The sequence below is a fragment of the Cyprinus carpio genome, chromosome B5 (genome assembly GCF_018340385.1).
Source record: "Cyprinus carpio isolate SPL01 chromosome B5, ASM1834038v1, whole genome shotgun sequence".
Lineage (NCBI taxonomy): Eukaryota > Metazoa > Chordata > Actinopteri > Cypriniformes > Cyprinidae > Cyprinus > Cyprinus carpio.
The window spans coordinates 15090217-15105583 of NC_056601.1; the positions used below are offsets into that span (position 1 = coordinate 15090217).

The window sequence follows — 15367 nt, forward strand, 5'->3', positions numbered from 1 at the left end:
TAGATAGATAGACAGACAGACAGATAGCAACCCTGATGTATGTCAATAATTGTGACCAGGTCAACAAACACGAAACACAGACAAAAAAAAAAAAAAAGACTAATATATATATATATATATATATATATATATATATATATATATATATATATATATATATATATATATATATATATATATATATATATATATATTTGTTGTTGTTGTTGTTTTTGCTGTTGTTCTTCATTGCTTTTTGGATTTAAAATCATGGACTTCTATGGAAATGTCTTTAGCTTTAAATTTATTACTGGGTTTTGTGTTAAGATAATTTCAAACTCAATTCCAACTGAATTCATTATACCGAGAGCCTATTGGTGCTTGCTATACAAAGCCACTTAAATCTGCACACCATTTTAACATATTTATACCCCCTCTGTGCACTCTCTCTCACGTAAACACTCTCTCAGATTGTACCAAGTCACTAACCCAAACCATGGGTACTCTGGCATGGCCTTTGCCATGAAAAGAGACAACATAATGGGGGAAATGAACGTGTGAAGGATGAATTCTTTCAGGAAAACAACTGGGTGCAATTTGGCCCATGGCCCTGGGGGTCGACTTAATAGAGTAAAACCCCCAGCCCCCATTCAGTTTCTGAGAGACTATTAACTCTTAACAACTCCATTGCTAGGGCTTCATTATGTATTCTATTCAAGCTTTTCTTTACTCCTTCCCTCTCCCTGTTTGTGTTCTCCACTTTATTGTCTTTGATTGATATTGCACTTAGTTAATCATTTGATGTTGTTCTGTTTTGTAATTCATGGTGACCGCTGCCGAGTGCGCTCTTGACTTTATGTAGGCTGTTTGAGACGTCTGGCAATAAAGCATAATCGGTTGCTTTAAAACAAAGTTTGTAGGTTTCCTGGGAAGTTAACGCAACAAGTAGGGAGCTTAAGAACTGTTTCTCAATGAAACACAAATACTCAATTGAAACTGACTGCTACCATATTGAAAACCACAGCTCTGGGTTAGATTTCCAGCGTACACTGTAAAGAATGATTTTTCCAATTTGTAAATAAAACAATTATTGGAGTATGTTTTACTTGATAATTTAATGTTTAAATCAATGTGTTACTTGCTGTTTTTTTATAATGTTTGTAAAAAAAATCTAAGTGAATTTTTTTTGTTTGTTTTTGTTTTTTTTGGCAGGAACACATTTAGTTCACACCAAATTCAGTGTAGGCCATAAATTCGCACATGCCAAAACTAAACTGACCAAAAATAAAAAAAATAAATAAACAAATTTGATACCAAGAAACATGCTTTAAGAAGTTTATATGTTCAGAGGAATTGGCATTTATTTTGGGAATGTGAGAATTAATAGGTTAACATATATCAAAGGTGTTATAGTTAAGTAAGTCTGTAATCTAACAGCAGGGTAAACTGTCTGGTTTGAAAAGTACAGATGAGTGATGGAATGTTCCAGTAACCCTCAGGTGTGATTCACATTTACATTATATGATGCATGTGATGTGATGTATATTTTAAAAGTAATTTTGAAAGCAGTATACATAGTACTTACATGCACACAGTGACTCCAAAAGGTATATGTGGAAACTTTTGGACATGTAAGTCACACTTTAAACAAACAAACAAATATCACACCGCATGGTAATTGTATCTGCAAAAAAGCATGTTTTGCCAGCTCTTATACATTAACATCAACTATTAACAAATAGTTATAAATCATATATAAATAGTAAAAAAAAATTATATATAAATAGTTATAATATTCAATATTCTGCTACAAAATACTAATAACACTGAAACAACTGGAAAGTTAGGGTGCGGTAATTACACAATAATAAAATAAAGAAAAAAGAAAATCCTTCTTATTCATTCTTCATACACACATCCAAATTAATTAAAACAATCTAAACATTTAAACACAGAACTGCCATCTCATTCAGTTTTCAGCCGACCCTTTCATTCCTTAAACAGCACTGCTGCTTGTTTACTTTCATCTCCTTAGGGGTTAAATCTCTAAAAGCACATACCAACACATGCGGCTGTCTGCTCTCTTGAGGCAGAGGGATGATCAATAGGAAACTGCCATTGATGACTTGTTTTTTTAAATCCTTCTGGTCACTTCCTTCAATAGGAGTGGAGCTGGGATGAAGACTGAGCTGCTATTCAGGGTCAGTGGAGCCATTGAATTTAAAAAGGCCCTCCACAGCAGGCTGCTCCTCGCAGCTGCCTTGTGACCGTGGAAATTAAGTTATGCCCCGTGTCAGCAAGTTTTCTTCTTTCGGACACCCTTTCTACCTCGATCGATCCCTTCGGTGCTCATTTTTTAAACTTTCTCCTATTCATATTTATGAGAGAGTCTGTAGACACAAGGAGAGACTCTGAAGTGGAGTCTTAGCTGGAGTATTCACTGTTGGTAAATAGACATAATGGCAACGACAGGACAGAATGAGGTATTGTGCGAAGGCCCAGTGCGCTTGGTCAGTGTTAAGTCAATGGCCTCTCGTTGAAAAACACAAACACACACACACACGCTGCTTCTTTACCAACAGGTCTGCAGGGCTCAAGTGGAAAACCTCCTCTTTTTCTCAGTTTCCTGCCCCCTCTTTATTCGCTTAGCCTCTGTGTCCTTTTTCCTTCGACATGCGCTTGTGTTTTGCTTGTCTCTGGGATAGTTTATTTGTCCTGTGGTCCGATGAAGAAGCTGGATGATGACTCCTGCTTCTGCGGGTGTAATCGTGTGCCTGAAACAGCTGCTTGCTGCCAACAATTCAGAGCAGGCCATGTTATGCCTGATCATTTGAATACTGGGTCAGACACACGGGCTTTGTAAAGAGCGTTAGCAAAGGCTAAAACCAACTGAAAGATAAGCTGTCATATTCAAACACCCTTTTTGAGTTGTTTAATGAATCACTTAACAAAATAATTCAGTTTTATTTATCTGAATGCCATGATGACAGAGGAATCCGCAAGAGAATGTGGCTCACGTGCCAGTTTTCTGCTTTTAAAATGTTGTTTCTCTTACACAAAGATTATAATTCTTTACAGATTTAGTGCTGTTTCTCATTCTCTGGAACCATTACCCAGCATTCCTTTCTCTCTACCCAGTTTAGGGGTTTCTCCTCCTGCGTCTGCACGCTTCCCTCCCCTGTGCTGCCTGTCAGATGGATTTTATGGCTGTTGGTACAAAAAATGGGCTGTGGGCTGCTCTAGTAAAAAACACCTCTCCCTCCATCACCTCATTATCCTCCTGAGTGAAAACAAGCGGCCAAACGTCTCCTTCACTTGCTATTATTCCCTTAAGAGTGATCGAAGTTCCTCTGTTCCACTAGAGCCAGCTGTTACAGCATGCATGAATTACTTCATTATTCTCATTTACCTGTATAGCTGTTCAATAAACTTCATGGTAAGAATGAACAGTAATAAAACATAAAAACAACTAGTTTCTTAAGAGCTCAGCCGTAACATATGGACACTGAACTTTGGTCAGTTTAACAGCTCACACAGATGTCATGTGAATTAATAGAAATGACTTGCAAGCTTGTATTATTAAATTGCTGACGTACAGTCAGTTAAAATAAACACAATGTTATCGTGCTACATCATAGTTCATCAATGAGCTTTAAAGTGATATTTCACCCCAAAATGTAGTCACAATTTATTCATCCTCATGTTGTTCCAAAACTGTATGAATTACTTTTTTCTCTTGAACAAAAAAGATGGCCAATGTAGCCACTGAGGTCCATAGTTTTTTTTTATTTCTTTCTTTCTTTTTTCTCCATACTATGGAAGTCAATGGCTACCAGCAACTGTTTGGTTACCAATATTCTTCAAAATATCTTCTTTTGTGTTCAACAGAAGAAAGAAATTCATCCAGGTTTGGAACAACATAAGGGTGAGTAAATGTTGTAATTTTGGGGTGAATGCTCTCTGTACATACTGGCGACCAACTAAGGCAGAGATTCACATTTTTTGTCAGCCTTACATACCCTTGGAGTATATACCTAACCCTAACCCTAACCCTAACCCAACCCTAAGATTTTAAGTAACAATTTCAATAATATAACACCACATTAGCATGTTCAAGGTTCCCCAATGTCAAATAATAGTCAGTTTTATTTGTTTTATTACCTTTATGTCAAATATAAAACTTTTTTATTAAAAGTTTTATATTTTAAGATTTAATTACTAACTTTTCATAAATTTTTGTTTGCAAACTTAAGTTTGGGAAACTCTGAACTATGGCAATGCCATTTCAAAATGTCTTTGATTATTGCCATGGAGAAAGAACATACATCATACATAGTTTCACTTTCACCAATACTCATGTCAGTGTTTACAGCAACGCTAACAAAAAAGGTAGGAGCTGTTTCCAGTGTTCTAACCAAATAAGAACGGGACATTAAGCTTGCTCTATTGCACTAAATACAGGGTGCAGATTTAGGAGATGCTCTTAGCGAATTCTCAGGTAAGTGATCTCTTTGTGACCGACTTAATCCTGAGCTTTCGCACCCAGGGAAAAGTGACAGACCCCTCGAGAGAGCCAGGACATAGGTCTTTTTACTCATTTCAAAGAGCCGTGAACTCCACAAAGGTCTTCCATGATGAAATCAAAGTGGCAGCTTGAAGAAGAAAAAAAACTGATTTGTCTCTAAAGACCAAAGAACAAAGAAAAGAGAAGTTTCTTCAAGTCAGAAAAGGGAACATATGCACAGTGTGGGTGGAAAAAGGAATAGTTAAAAATACATATCAAACGACTAATAAACACACAAGATGTTTAAACACCAGAGACCAGCTCACGCCTTCCGTCGTATCATTTAGAAAACAACTGTTACTTAGGAATAAGACTACAGGGGCCTCAGCCAGCAGCTTCACCATCAAATACCTTGTGCTAACTTTAAAGGATTAGTCTAAATCCTATGCAATGAGCTTTCCATTTCAATGCTCAGCCCAGGCTCAGCCATACCAACTGTCTACACGTCTCATCACTTATCACATAATTTCTTAAGAGTTTGACAACAATTCTTCAGTCGAACCTATGCTTGAGCACTACGACAAAAGTATTGAAATTTTATGGGCTAAGGAATAGTTGCAAAATGTTGCTGAAATATAACCCGAAAGCCCTGTTGTGAGGTTTCCTGTCGTTTTCCTGTACCACTTGGACGTGGAACAATTTTTTTTTTTTTTTTTTTGCCAAGAGGTAATTGAAAACACAACAAGTGAAGTGTACAGCCTCAAGACAATTGGTGCATTATCTAAATTAATAATGAAGCAACTATTAAGTGTTTTAAATTTTGTTCAAATAAAACCTTTACTGGACGTGAACACTGAAAAAAATATTAAAAAAAAAAAAATTACAATAATGGTCACACTTTATTTTAAGGTCCAATGCTTGCTATTAACAAACCATTTACTATGACTTTTGCCTCAATAAACTCCTAATTTTCTGCTTATTAATAGCTAGTAAAGTAGTTGTTAAGTTTAGGTATTGGGTAAGATTAGAGATGTAGAAAATGGTCATGCAGAATATGTGCTTTATAACCGCCGATACGTTAATAATAGTTATAAGAGATAATAGTTTAAACTAGTTCATAGTGAGAGTTGGTACACATACTAAAGTGTTACCACAATAATAAACATTTTAAATACATTTTTGAAACACTTCATTTCTTGTATTGTCTTCTGCATTTAATAAAATCAGATTTCTCATTTAAACCCTAACCGTCAAACACCAAACTGTACACTCAAGATTAAACATTGAGAATTAAAGGCATTAACTGCAAACACATTACTTGGAAATACACTTCCATGGCAATAGTCTCTTTCATCCACAATGCCACTGCAGGAGAGTTACAGCAAAAAAAAAAAAAAAAACTTATCTTTTTATTGAAGAAGCCACAGTGACATGACTAGTTTAGATGCTCGATTTTAATTTTTCCATCCTATTGGTCATTCTGAGTGCACTCTCATTATATCATACAGCACATGCTGGGCTCTATTGCATGGACTGTAACTGAGCGCAATAGGGGGAAAAAAATGTGGTCTTCGAATACCCCCCAAAGATGATGAAATACATAGGCAGCAGTGGGGACTGCATAGAGTATGTGGACCGGGGGGCCAGAGGATCTTTCCCACATGCTACCCTGTGGTTCGGCTCTGAAGAGGTGTCAGCGAGCTCTAGAGGAATGAAGTGCCTGGGCATTGTGCTTTTGAACTATTATGTGCTTAACATTACCATGACAAAAGTGCCACTCGACTTCTCCTCCATTCAGCTGACTGAAGGGCCCTTGTCCCCACTCTAATAAAACATTTTGCAACCATCACCCCCATTTGAAGACCCTGGTGACAAGAGTGGGAGAATAAGATTGGTGGGTTTTAACAGCATGGAGCTGAGAGACAGAGAGAGGCCTAGCTGCACATGATTAAATGATATGGAGGCATCAATATATGCACATATGCAGCCTCAAAGCCCCAGATGAAAACCCGTAAACATGTAATTTTTTTCTTTGTAGGAAAGTGTTTACCAACAATCAAGCAAGCCATTACGTCTTATAGAGAACTTGACACAATTTCATGTAAAAAATGGAAATACATGCAACAGCAATTTATACAATCTATTAAAGAAATATCTATGTTACAGGAAAAAATATATAATTAAAAACAGCTGCAAATTTCTAATGGAAGAAATATTTAACTTAAAATTAGAGTAGGTCTCTACAAGTCTTTCCGCATTTACAAGACCGACTTGGGTGCTGGTATGATAGATGTACTGTATAACTTATCCCAGATATATATTTTCACTGTTAGTCTCTCTTATTAAGCTGGTTAAAGCAAAGATCACCAGTCACACTGCAGATAAAATTTGCTTTTTGGAAAAAGTAACATCAAAAATTAGTAACGTTCAAGTTTACTTTTATCCTACACAGTCCACACCCTTCTGACAGTTCATTTCTACTGGCTTTCCATTTTAGCATCTAAAAAGAGCAATCCACTCAAATATAGAACTTGTCACAATATAATCGATTTGCAGTTTGTGTTGGTCTGCTACTGTTTCTCTGTTAGTTTAGAAGAACTAAAGTCCTGCTTTATACTTGCAGTAGTGGCATGCAGACAAAGGCCTGTAAGCAAACACAGTGATCGCAAAATAAATAAACCTCTGTCTGTCTTGGCCCAGATGCAACACGGACACCCCAGGGAAAAGCCACTCGTGCTTTTGTGTTCACATTCTAAAGATATCCAAATATCAGAGTTTATGCCTTCAGCAAACACTTGTGTTTGCTAAGTCGTGTGTCAGCGCTTCAAGCTCCTTATGTGTGTGATACTCAATCTGTTCCTGAAAAGCTCTGCTGTGCTAGCTAGCAAATTCTAAGTTCAGCACTGGAATCCATGCATGGGGTCAATACAGTGAAACGTCATAATGACACTATGAAATATAACGAACATAAAAAACTACACACACTCGGGTTGAGTCTTTGTACTTTAGTTTTTATGCCTTCTATTAAAAGAACATCACTGAGGCAGTCATACAGTGGATTTAGACATTTCTACACAGTAAATAGTTCATCTTAGATAACAATTAAAAGATTCTCTGAAAATCTGTACACTGTACAATATCTTAAAAGAAAAATAATTACAACAAACATTTAACTTCCCTTTAAAGCTGGAATTATCACCCTTTATTTTGACAGGTATTTTATGACAAAAATAAAGTTCTCTCTCTTGAATCTCTAGGACTTTCATAAGGTGTATAGAGATCTACTCCTTATTCATTCCAGCATCCCTAACACTTTTTGCAGAAGTTACTTATCCAAAGTCTTTTACAACTTTATAAAAATACTTTACATATTTTAAAAAATCTACTTTTACATTGGCAGTGCACAGTTTTATAATTACAACTTTCGCTGTTAAGGTAACAAAATAAACTTTTTCTATATCTTTAAGGAAATAAATTTGTCTTTTACAAAATAGCACTTGAAATAGGCAAGTTGGTGTTTAAGGCAGTTGACTGACCTAAAGTACTTTGTATCCCTGCTCTTAACTTCAGAATCAGAATTTTAGCTTGATAATTAAAACTTTCACTAGACAAGGCATTGTTCACCTGGGCCGAATCGGTAACTGTTAATTTGCATAGTGAATCAAAACACATTTACAATGTGACAATTTCTAGATAAGAACTGCACCTCAATGTCGCACAAAGCTAAACTTGGACTCTTTGGAGAAAAATCATGTCAAGCTGTGTTTACACGTATTCCTTAAAGCTACCTATTTTTTATTTTTATGTTACTAGTACTTTTTTAATATGCTAGCAAGTAATCCAACAATGACCTTTTCTTCAATTCACTTAATTCTGCAGGAATTAGTATTTATTAATTAGTTACTTGTAATTTTGCTACTAGTCACTATCCCAAGTCATGTCAAGTAACTAATCCATTTTCACTGGTATAAAATTTTGCCATTAGTTTCTATGGGGAGCTGTGATTCACAAACTATTCAAACACGTATTAGAATCTATTCAGGTTTTTCAAATGAATATACACACTAGCCTACTGGTATCCTTTCAGTACGTTTTGTAATTTAATTTCATTTTTTATTTTATTTTATGGCTACAAAAGTAGCTACTCTGACTTGTCATTACAATTGATCAGTAAAAGCAACAGTAACTAGTTAGATAAGAAAGTCTGCTAGAAAAAAGTGGGATATATACTAGTAACTATTGGGAAAGCCACTAGCAACTTAAAAAAAGGAATAGTAGCACCTAATGAACACCTAATAAAAGTTTAAAATGATAGTCACTGTTGGATAGCTTGCTACACATAAAAATAAAAACTAGATCGTTTTAAAGAATAAATGTTTAAACAGCATGCCATAAACGAACTGGAAACCAGGAGAAAAATGACTAAATGCACTATTCCCGAACAGCCGTTGGAGCAGATCATTAACTCGACTTCAAAGTGATCAAGGAAGCGGCACTAGAGCCAAAATGGATGCCACCACGGTCAAAGCAGAACATGCCACAAAAGCAGAACCTGTGTTCATCGTGGGCTCTGGCTCTAGGTAATCCTCATCATCGGGCTCATCATCGTCCAACCCACTGGAGCCTTCTTCATCCACGGGGGGAGAGTCAAAGCAAAGCGTCTTCATACTATTTTTGATAAACTCGCAGATAGTCCGCTCTGAGCCATCACAGACGCAAGAATCCAGGAGTTGAGCTTTGGGAAGTTTGCGCATGTACGCGATGACATTGCGGCACGGGTTCGAGCAGCCGGAGCCGCTGAAGAGTTTCCCGCAGTGGAGTAAATAATCGCCCATGGCGCTTCGGCACTGGATGTCCCTCTCGCACTGGCGCCGGGCTTCGGTGCAGCCCATGCTGCTGGTTTTGGGTAAGCACGGCTCGATGGCTCGCTTGATCTCCCGGCAGCGGGGGTCCGAGGCGCAGCTGCAGTCCTCTAGCGCCGGACCGCTCTTGGTCAGGTTGAGTTGCACCAGTGACGAGATGCAGTGACTGGGACACTTCTTCCTCTGGCCGCTCAGTATCGAGTCACAGGCGTGCAAATATTGGTCATAAGCGTAATGACACTCTGACTCCGACTGGCAGTTCAGTATCGCTTGCCAGCATATCAACCGACGGCCGTGGTGGTTGGAGGAGGCGATGGAAAAACAACTAAAACACACAAGCACACAAGCGAAAGGCCAAATGAATGTGCGCGCGCCTCGAACCAAACCTGCACAAGTTGCCATATCGAACTCTGTTATCGTTTGGCTGGCGTCAGGTCAGTTTTAAGCATGCATATTTCATATTCCCATTGCATCTAGTGAGGGGAAAAATCCCCCAGCTCAGATCATGTTTGCAAGGTCCATCCAAAAGAAAAAAGTTTGTTCCACAACTGCGGTAAATCTATAAAGACATTTTCCTATAATCCATGTTCTTAAAAAGAAGCCTGAATTACGAGAAGTGCAATCTCCAGCAAACGGGCTGTTCACTTCATCTTCCCGGTTCGTGTCCGTGTGACAGTGCGGTGGTTCCTCCTTCCACCTCTTGTCTTTCTTGTGGGCAGAAGTGAGGAGCTCACGGGCTCGTCCTCCCGCGTCTCTCACTCACATCCGAATGCGCTCGCGAGCTACTAACACCACGCTTCCCCGACTGAACTGATACATTCACGGGCGTGCGCTTGTCGTCCGTCATTAAGTACGCACCGGGACGCGAACAGATAATAACACAGCGTTCAAATTCACACACTGGCCCCTTTCTGACCCGCTAGTTTTGCTTTATCCATTCTACTCCTGCGGAAGTTTTAGGGATTCCTATTGGTCAGACCGTTTGTTGTTGCAAATCTCGACGTCAAATTAGGGGCGGGAGAATGGGGGTGGGGCATGATGGGTCAGGAATGGTCTCTCTCCAAAAGTTTTGTATTACCTCAGAACAGAACGTGGGTTAGAAAGCCCAATTATACCGCCGTTTCTCAGACTTTGTAGAATATGTATGACGTACGTTATTGGGCAGCATCACAGTTGATTTTGTGACTATGCATGAATACTTGATCAGAGACTCAAGAATCGGTCGTTTCTGTTCAAGTACAAACAACAATCAATCTTCTTGAACATGGTTGCACTTTTGCACTGTTACGTTTCAATTAGGCTAGTGTTTAGGTTTCTCTGAGACAAACTCAAGTGTGTTTAGGACCCCAATATTAATATTAATATATATATATATATATATATATATATATATATATATATATATATATATATATATATATATATATATATTGTACAAGCAGTATGCAAAATGTTTAATGACTTTTTCAAGCAATGTATGCTTTTCATAGTTATTTTAAACAGCTGCGAAATTAAAAAATAAAACTAAATAGGGCCTAAGGTAATCCGTTCAGTAAGATTTCTGAATGATTTATTTATTAGACTAAAAATACTTTTTTATTAGATTAAAATTACATTTATTCTTGTGATGACAGCTGAATTTTCAGAAGCCATTACTCCAGTCTGCAGTTTCACATGATCTATCATTCTAATATGCTGATTTGCTGCTCAAGAAACATTTATCATTATTATCAAAGTTGGAAACGGTTGTGCTGCAAACTATTTTTTGTGAAAGTCATGATGATATAGTTTTTCGAAGAATCTTTGATAAATAGAAAATTTGAAAAAAAGTATTAATTTAAAACAAAAATCTTTTATGACACTGTAAATGTATTCACTGTTACTTTTAATCAACTTAATGCATACTTGCTGAATACACACACACACACACACACAAAAACAATTGCTGACCATAAACTTTTAAACAGTAGTGTATATAGCATATAGTAATATATAAATACAGTATAGTATAGAGTGAACAAGAGACAATTTCCTTGTAGACCTAAAGACTTCTGTAAAGTAACTTCTAATGTAGAGTCAATTGTTTATTAGTCTTAAGTCAACCCTCAAGTCAATCTTTTTGCAACTCAAGTGTGAGTTTCCATCCATGCTCATTAAATCTAACTACACAGGGTTTTCATGAAGGAATGTAACAATTGTGTTGTGGAAAGTCAGTTTTCTTTTATCAGATGTCCCTGCAGCTGTAATGAATTTATTTCAAGAGATATAATTAACATTTGGCCTTTGCTGAAAATACAAAGCTGTTACCATGCATGCCAGATTTAATTTTATAAGATTTTGTCCTTTTGGACAAGATCTTATAAAATAAATTCTTACATATCACAGCAAGTTGAAAATGCTTTTTGGGCGAATGTTATTTCAGCTTGATCCAGGCAAGGAATGTGTTTGAAAATGATAGTTCCTGGCTCACTGCACCGTGTCTCGTCAATTACAATAGAAAAAGAGACATTGGCTAGCAGCAACATCGACAATGGGTTCAGATATAAAATGTACCCATGAGCCATGAAAAAAGGTGGACTCCTTATGTGTAAAATGATAACATACAAGTTCACACTTGAACATGAAAAGGGGGCATTTGCTGATGCTTAGGACAGAGGATCAGTGGGTCCACCTAGCACAAAGAGGGTTTGTGTTTCAAACACTACTCTGGAGTTAGGAATGTACCTTTAGGCCACTGTGTAGCGAGCTTCTGACCCTAAACAATGAACTTAATGTCAGTTACGGATGGTCAGATCTGACATTGACGTTTTTGCACCAGTTCCAGGTGATGGATGTAGGGAACTCTATACCCCATGAGTCAAAAGTCTTGAGAGCACAATGATTTGATCTAGAGATAATAGTTGCTTCACTCTGTATCTAACAGTGAGATCAACAACCACCTTAGCAACAAGTAACTATTCCAGCTTTACCAATAGGCATCAAACACCATTCTTCATATTTTCTCTTAATACCTGAATTCACTGCAGTAACAGCTTCATTTATATTTAAAGGAGGTCTAAGCAGAGGGAGGAAAACATTTATAAACAACTGTTTTCTTTGGCAGGCCAAATTTAAATAAGCCAGATGCTCATGCAAGAAAGAGCTGCATGCCTTTACTTAAAATGGGGATTCATTTAAATTAACAGCATACAGCTTTAAATGGTGATACATGCCTCAATAATGCATTTAATAGCAAACACAATGAAGTCACAGCTCAAATGACATCCTTCCCTTCTCATTATATGAAAATGTTCAATTGTTAAACATTATTAACTTGACTTGTTTAAAATAATGTTTAAAATAATAAACAATGCGATGGTATTTTTTAGCAGGGCTTTACATTTTTAAAGTGTTGGGTGAGTGCTAATGTGTGAGAATCCATTTATAGATGTGTAAGAACTTAATCATATTATTGGTTAAAAGGTTAATTGATATGAACAGGAAATGTTTTCTTCTTATTCCAAATTCTAAAATATTGTCTATGTTTGTTTCTTAATATTTTGTTCTGTGATCACGTTACAGTCAAATGTTGCCAGTTATTATGCAGTCATGAAGACAAAGGTAAAAGTCACAAATTACGATTATAATTTTATAGTTCAACATGTATACTGCCAAATTAAAATATTAAAAAAAAAAAAAACAAACAAAAAGTCAACATTAAAAAAATAAATTGAAAAAAAACTAAAAAATCATAATAACAAGAGTTAATCATTTTTGCTCTAATCTAAGAATACCTTTCTTACACTTTTGGAGGCCTTAATGAGAAACAGGTTCCTTACAATAATCCATGGGGTGCTGTTGCCAAATTCCTGACCCTGATGGATGACCCCAAACAAAAACTTGTCCATGCTCCGAATTAGAATAAACTCACAAACTCTTTTTCCCTTTTTCATTGTATCATGGCTGTAGTGGAGGAACAATATTCACAAAGCAAAATACGGAAATCATAGAGCCAGAACATGAACATAAACAAATCCAACAACATGGCAATCAATAGTACAACATAGCAACATATTTAGAAAAATCCAAACAAAAATTTTAAATAAACACTAAAGTATTCCTAATGGAATTTTATTTTTTTTACCTATTTTGGACCATTCTATATGGATCAAATATGAATCCTCTGAAAACCTAAGATCCTTCTGGATAAACAAATTGCCCCCAAAAAATAAACAGAAAAAAAGTTTAATTTCAGTTTATACAGTTGGATCTTAATTGTTTCGTAGCTGGTTCTTGTAGGATTCCAAATTATGATCGAAATTATAATAACAGGAAGTTGTGACACAGCACAGCTGCTCTTGGTTTTATTGGAGCTCTAAACACACCAACAACTGTTGTTAGTGCCATGATAGAGATATAGACAGCTGCCCTATACTGTTGTCCAGAACTGTTTAGAAATGAGTTACTGCTTAAGTTGACTTAGAAACAAATTTTAAAGTGCAACATAACATAACCAAAACTTGTTTAAAGTGTTAAAAAGCATTGTCTTTTTAACCTGGACATAACTTTGCTTTGTAATTCTTTTTTATGAATAATTCAAAGCCAAAACCAAACACTAAGCCATTGAGCTTTTGAGGGAGGATAATCTGTATCTATGTGGAGTGTCCTCTGGAATCCAGCCTTCAATTTCGCAGTCAGGGAGGATGTTGACTAAAAACCTCATTCACTCTCATTCCATTCCAGCATTGCCATCAGCTGCCATCCCATCTTCTGACTGACACCAGATAGGAAGACAGATACTGTATCTTGCCAAGTCCTGTTTGAACCTATGGCCAAGTCAACTCCTTTGATCAGTGCACGCACACACACACACACACACACACACACACACACACACACACACACACACACACACACACACACACACACACAGACCAGCTGTTCCAACACATGGCCCCCTTGCCTTTCCATACTATAAGTGACTATTTATACAGGCCTAAGGGCCCATCATACCATTGCAAAGAGGGGAAGAATGCCATGTGTGCATATGGGGCCGGCCAATAAAGACATAACCCTCACAGACATGACCTTAATCCAACAAACATGGAGTGCAGCATGGAAGAATTTTACTGCTTGAGACACAACAAAGCCTGACAGTAAAAACGAGTGGCAACCACAAACATTCTTTACGGCATTAATGATATTTAGAAATCAAAGCGCAATGCTAAAGTCACGCACACGCAGACTTAAGACATTTCGTTTCGAATAAAACTTTGGATACGAGGTCAGGTGTATAAATAATTCAGATGAGTAATTCCTTAAAACTTGCACTAAATTATTGGCGCTTGTTTTTTCCCACACCCACATGCAATTATGCACTGCTCTGCTATTCTTTCATAATAGTTAATTCGCCAATTTGTTGATGTTTTTGGCAAGCTGCATTCATTACATGAATATTAGTTTAGAGACTATAAAATATTCACAGCCAAATAAAATACAACCACACCTCTCAAGCTTTGGCTACGGTGGGAAGATGTTCTCTGAATTTCTGAAGCCTCTGTCCAACACTTTGTCTGCTCTGTATTGGTATTTGGTAAAGAGGGATAGCTTGTAAAACACAAGCTCGCTGAACCTTTAGTAACCATGTGACGGTAAAGGGTAAGTGTCAAAAATGGCATGCAGGACTCCACCTCCGCAACCACCCTATCCTTTTGCCCTCTGCCCCCAGTTGTTGCAAAAAGCCTGGCCTGACCTGTCTGGTTATGGAGATGTAAAGAACGAAGTGGGCAGGTAATGTGAAACCTTTAGCATTATTCCCCCTTTTGGTACATTACGGCCATGGCCCCTGTAGTATAATGGGGCCACTTTGTTGAAGCAATCAGTGTGGACCTGAACGCTGGTCAAGGCAATGCTTAGAATAACCGAATGACACAATGGTTTCTTCTCTAAATAATCAGATGTGGGGAGACTATTAAAACTCCTAGCCCCCTTATTTCTTTGCCAGAATTTTTTTCCCTTAACTCCCATCTGCGAGCTGTAAGAG

At 37.2% G+C, this 15367-nt stretch overlaps 1 protein-coding gene across 1 annotated transcript; it reads right to left on the reverse strand.

The window, feature by feature from the left end:
- Positions 1 to 7473: 7473 nt before the first annotated feature.
- Positions 7474 to 10300, reverse strand: gas1a (growth arrest-specific 1a). The gene has a single exon (XM_042724578.1). It carries the CDS (start codon positions 9745 to 9747, stop codon positions 8965 to 8967), a length of 783 nt encoding a protein of 260 aa, XP_042580512.1. The 5' UTR covers positions 9748 to 10300; the 3' UTR covers positions 7474 to 8964.
- Between the last annotated feature and the right edge of the window lie 5067 nt (positions 10301 to 15367).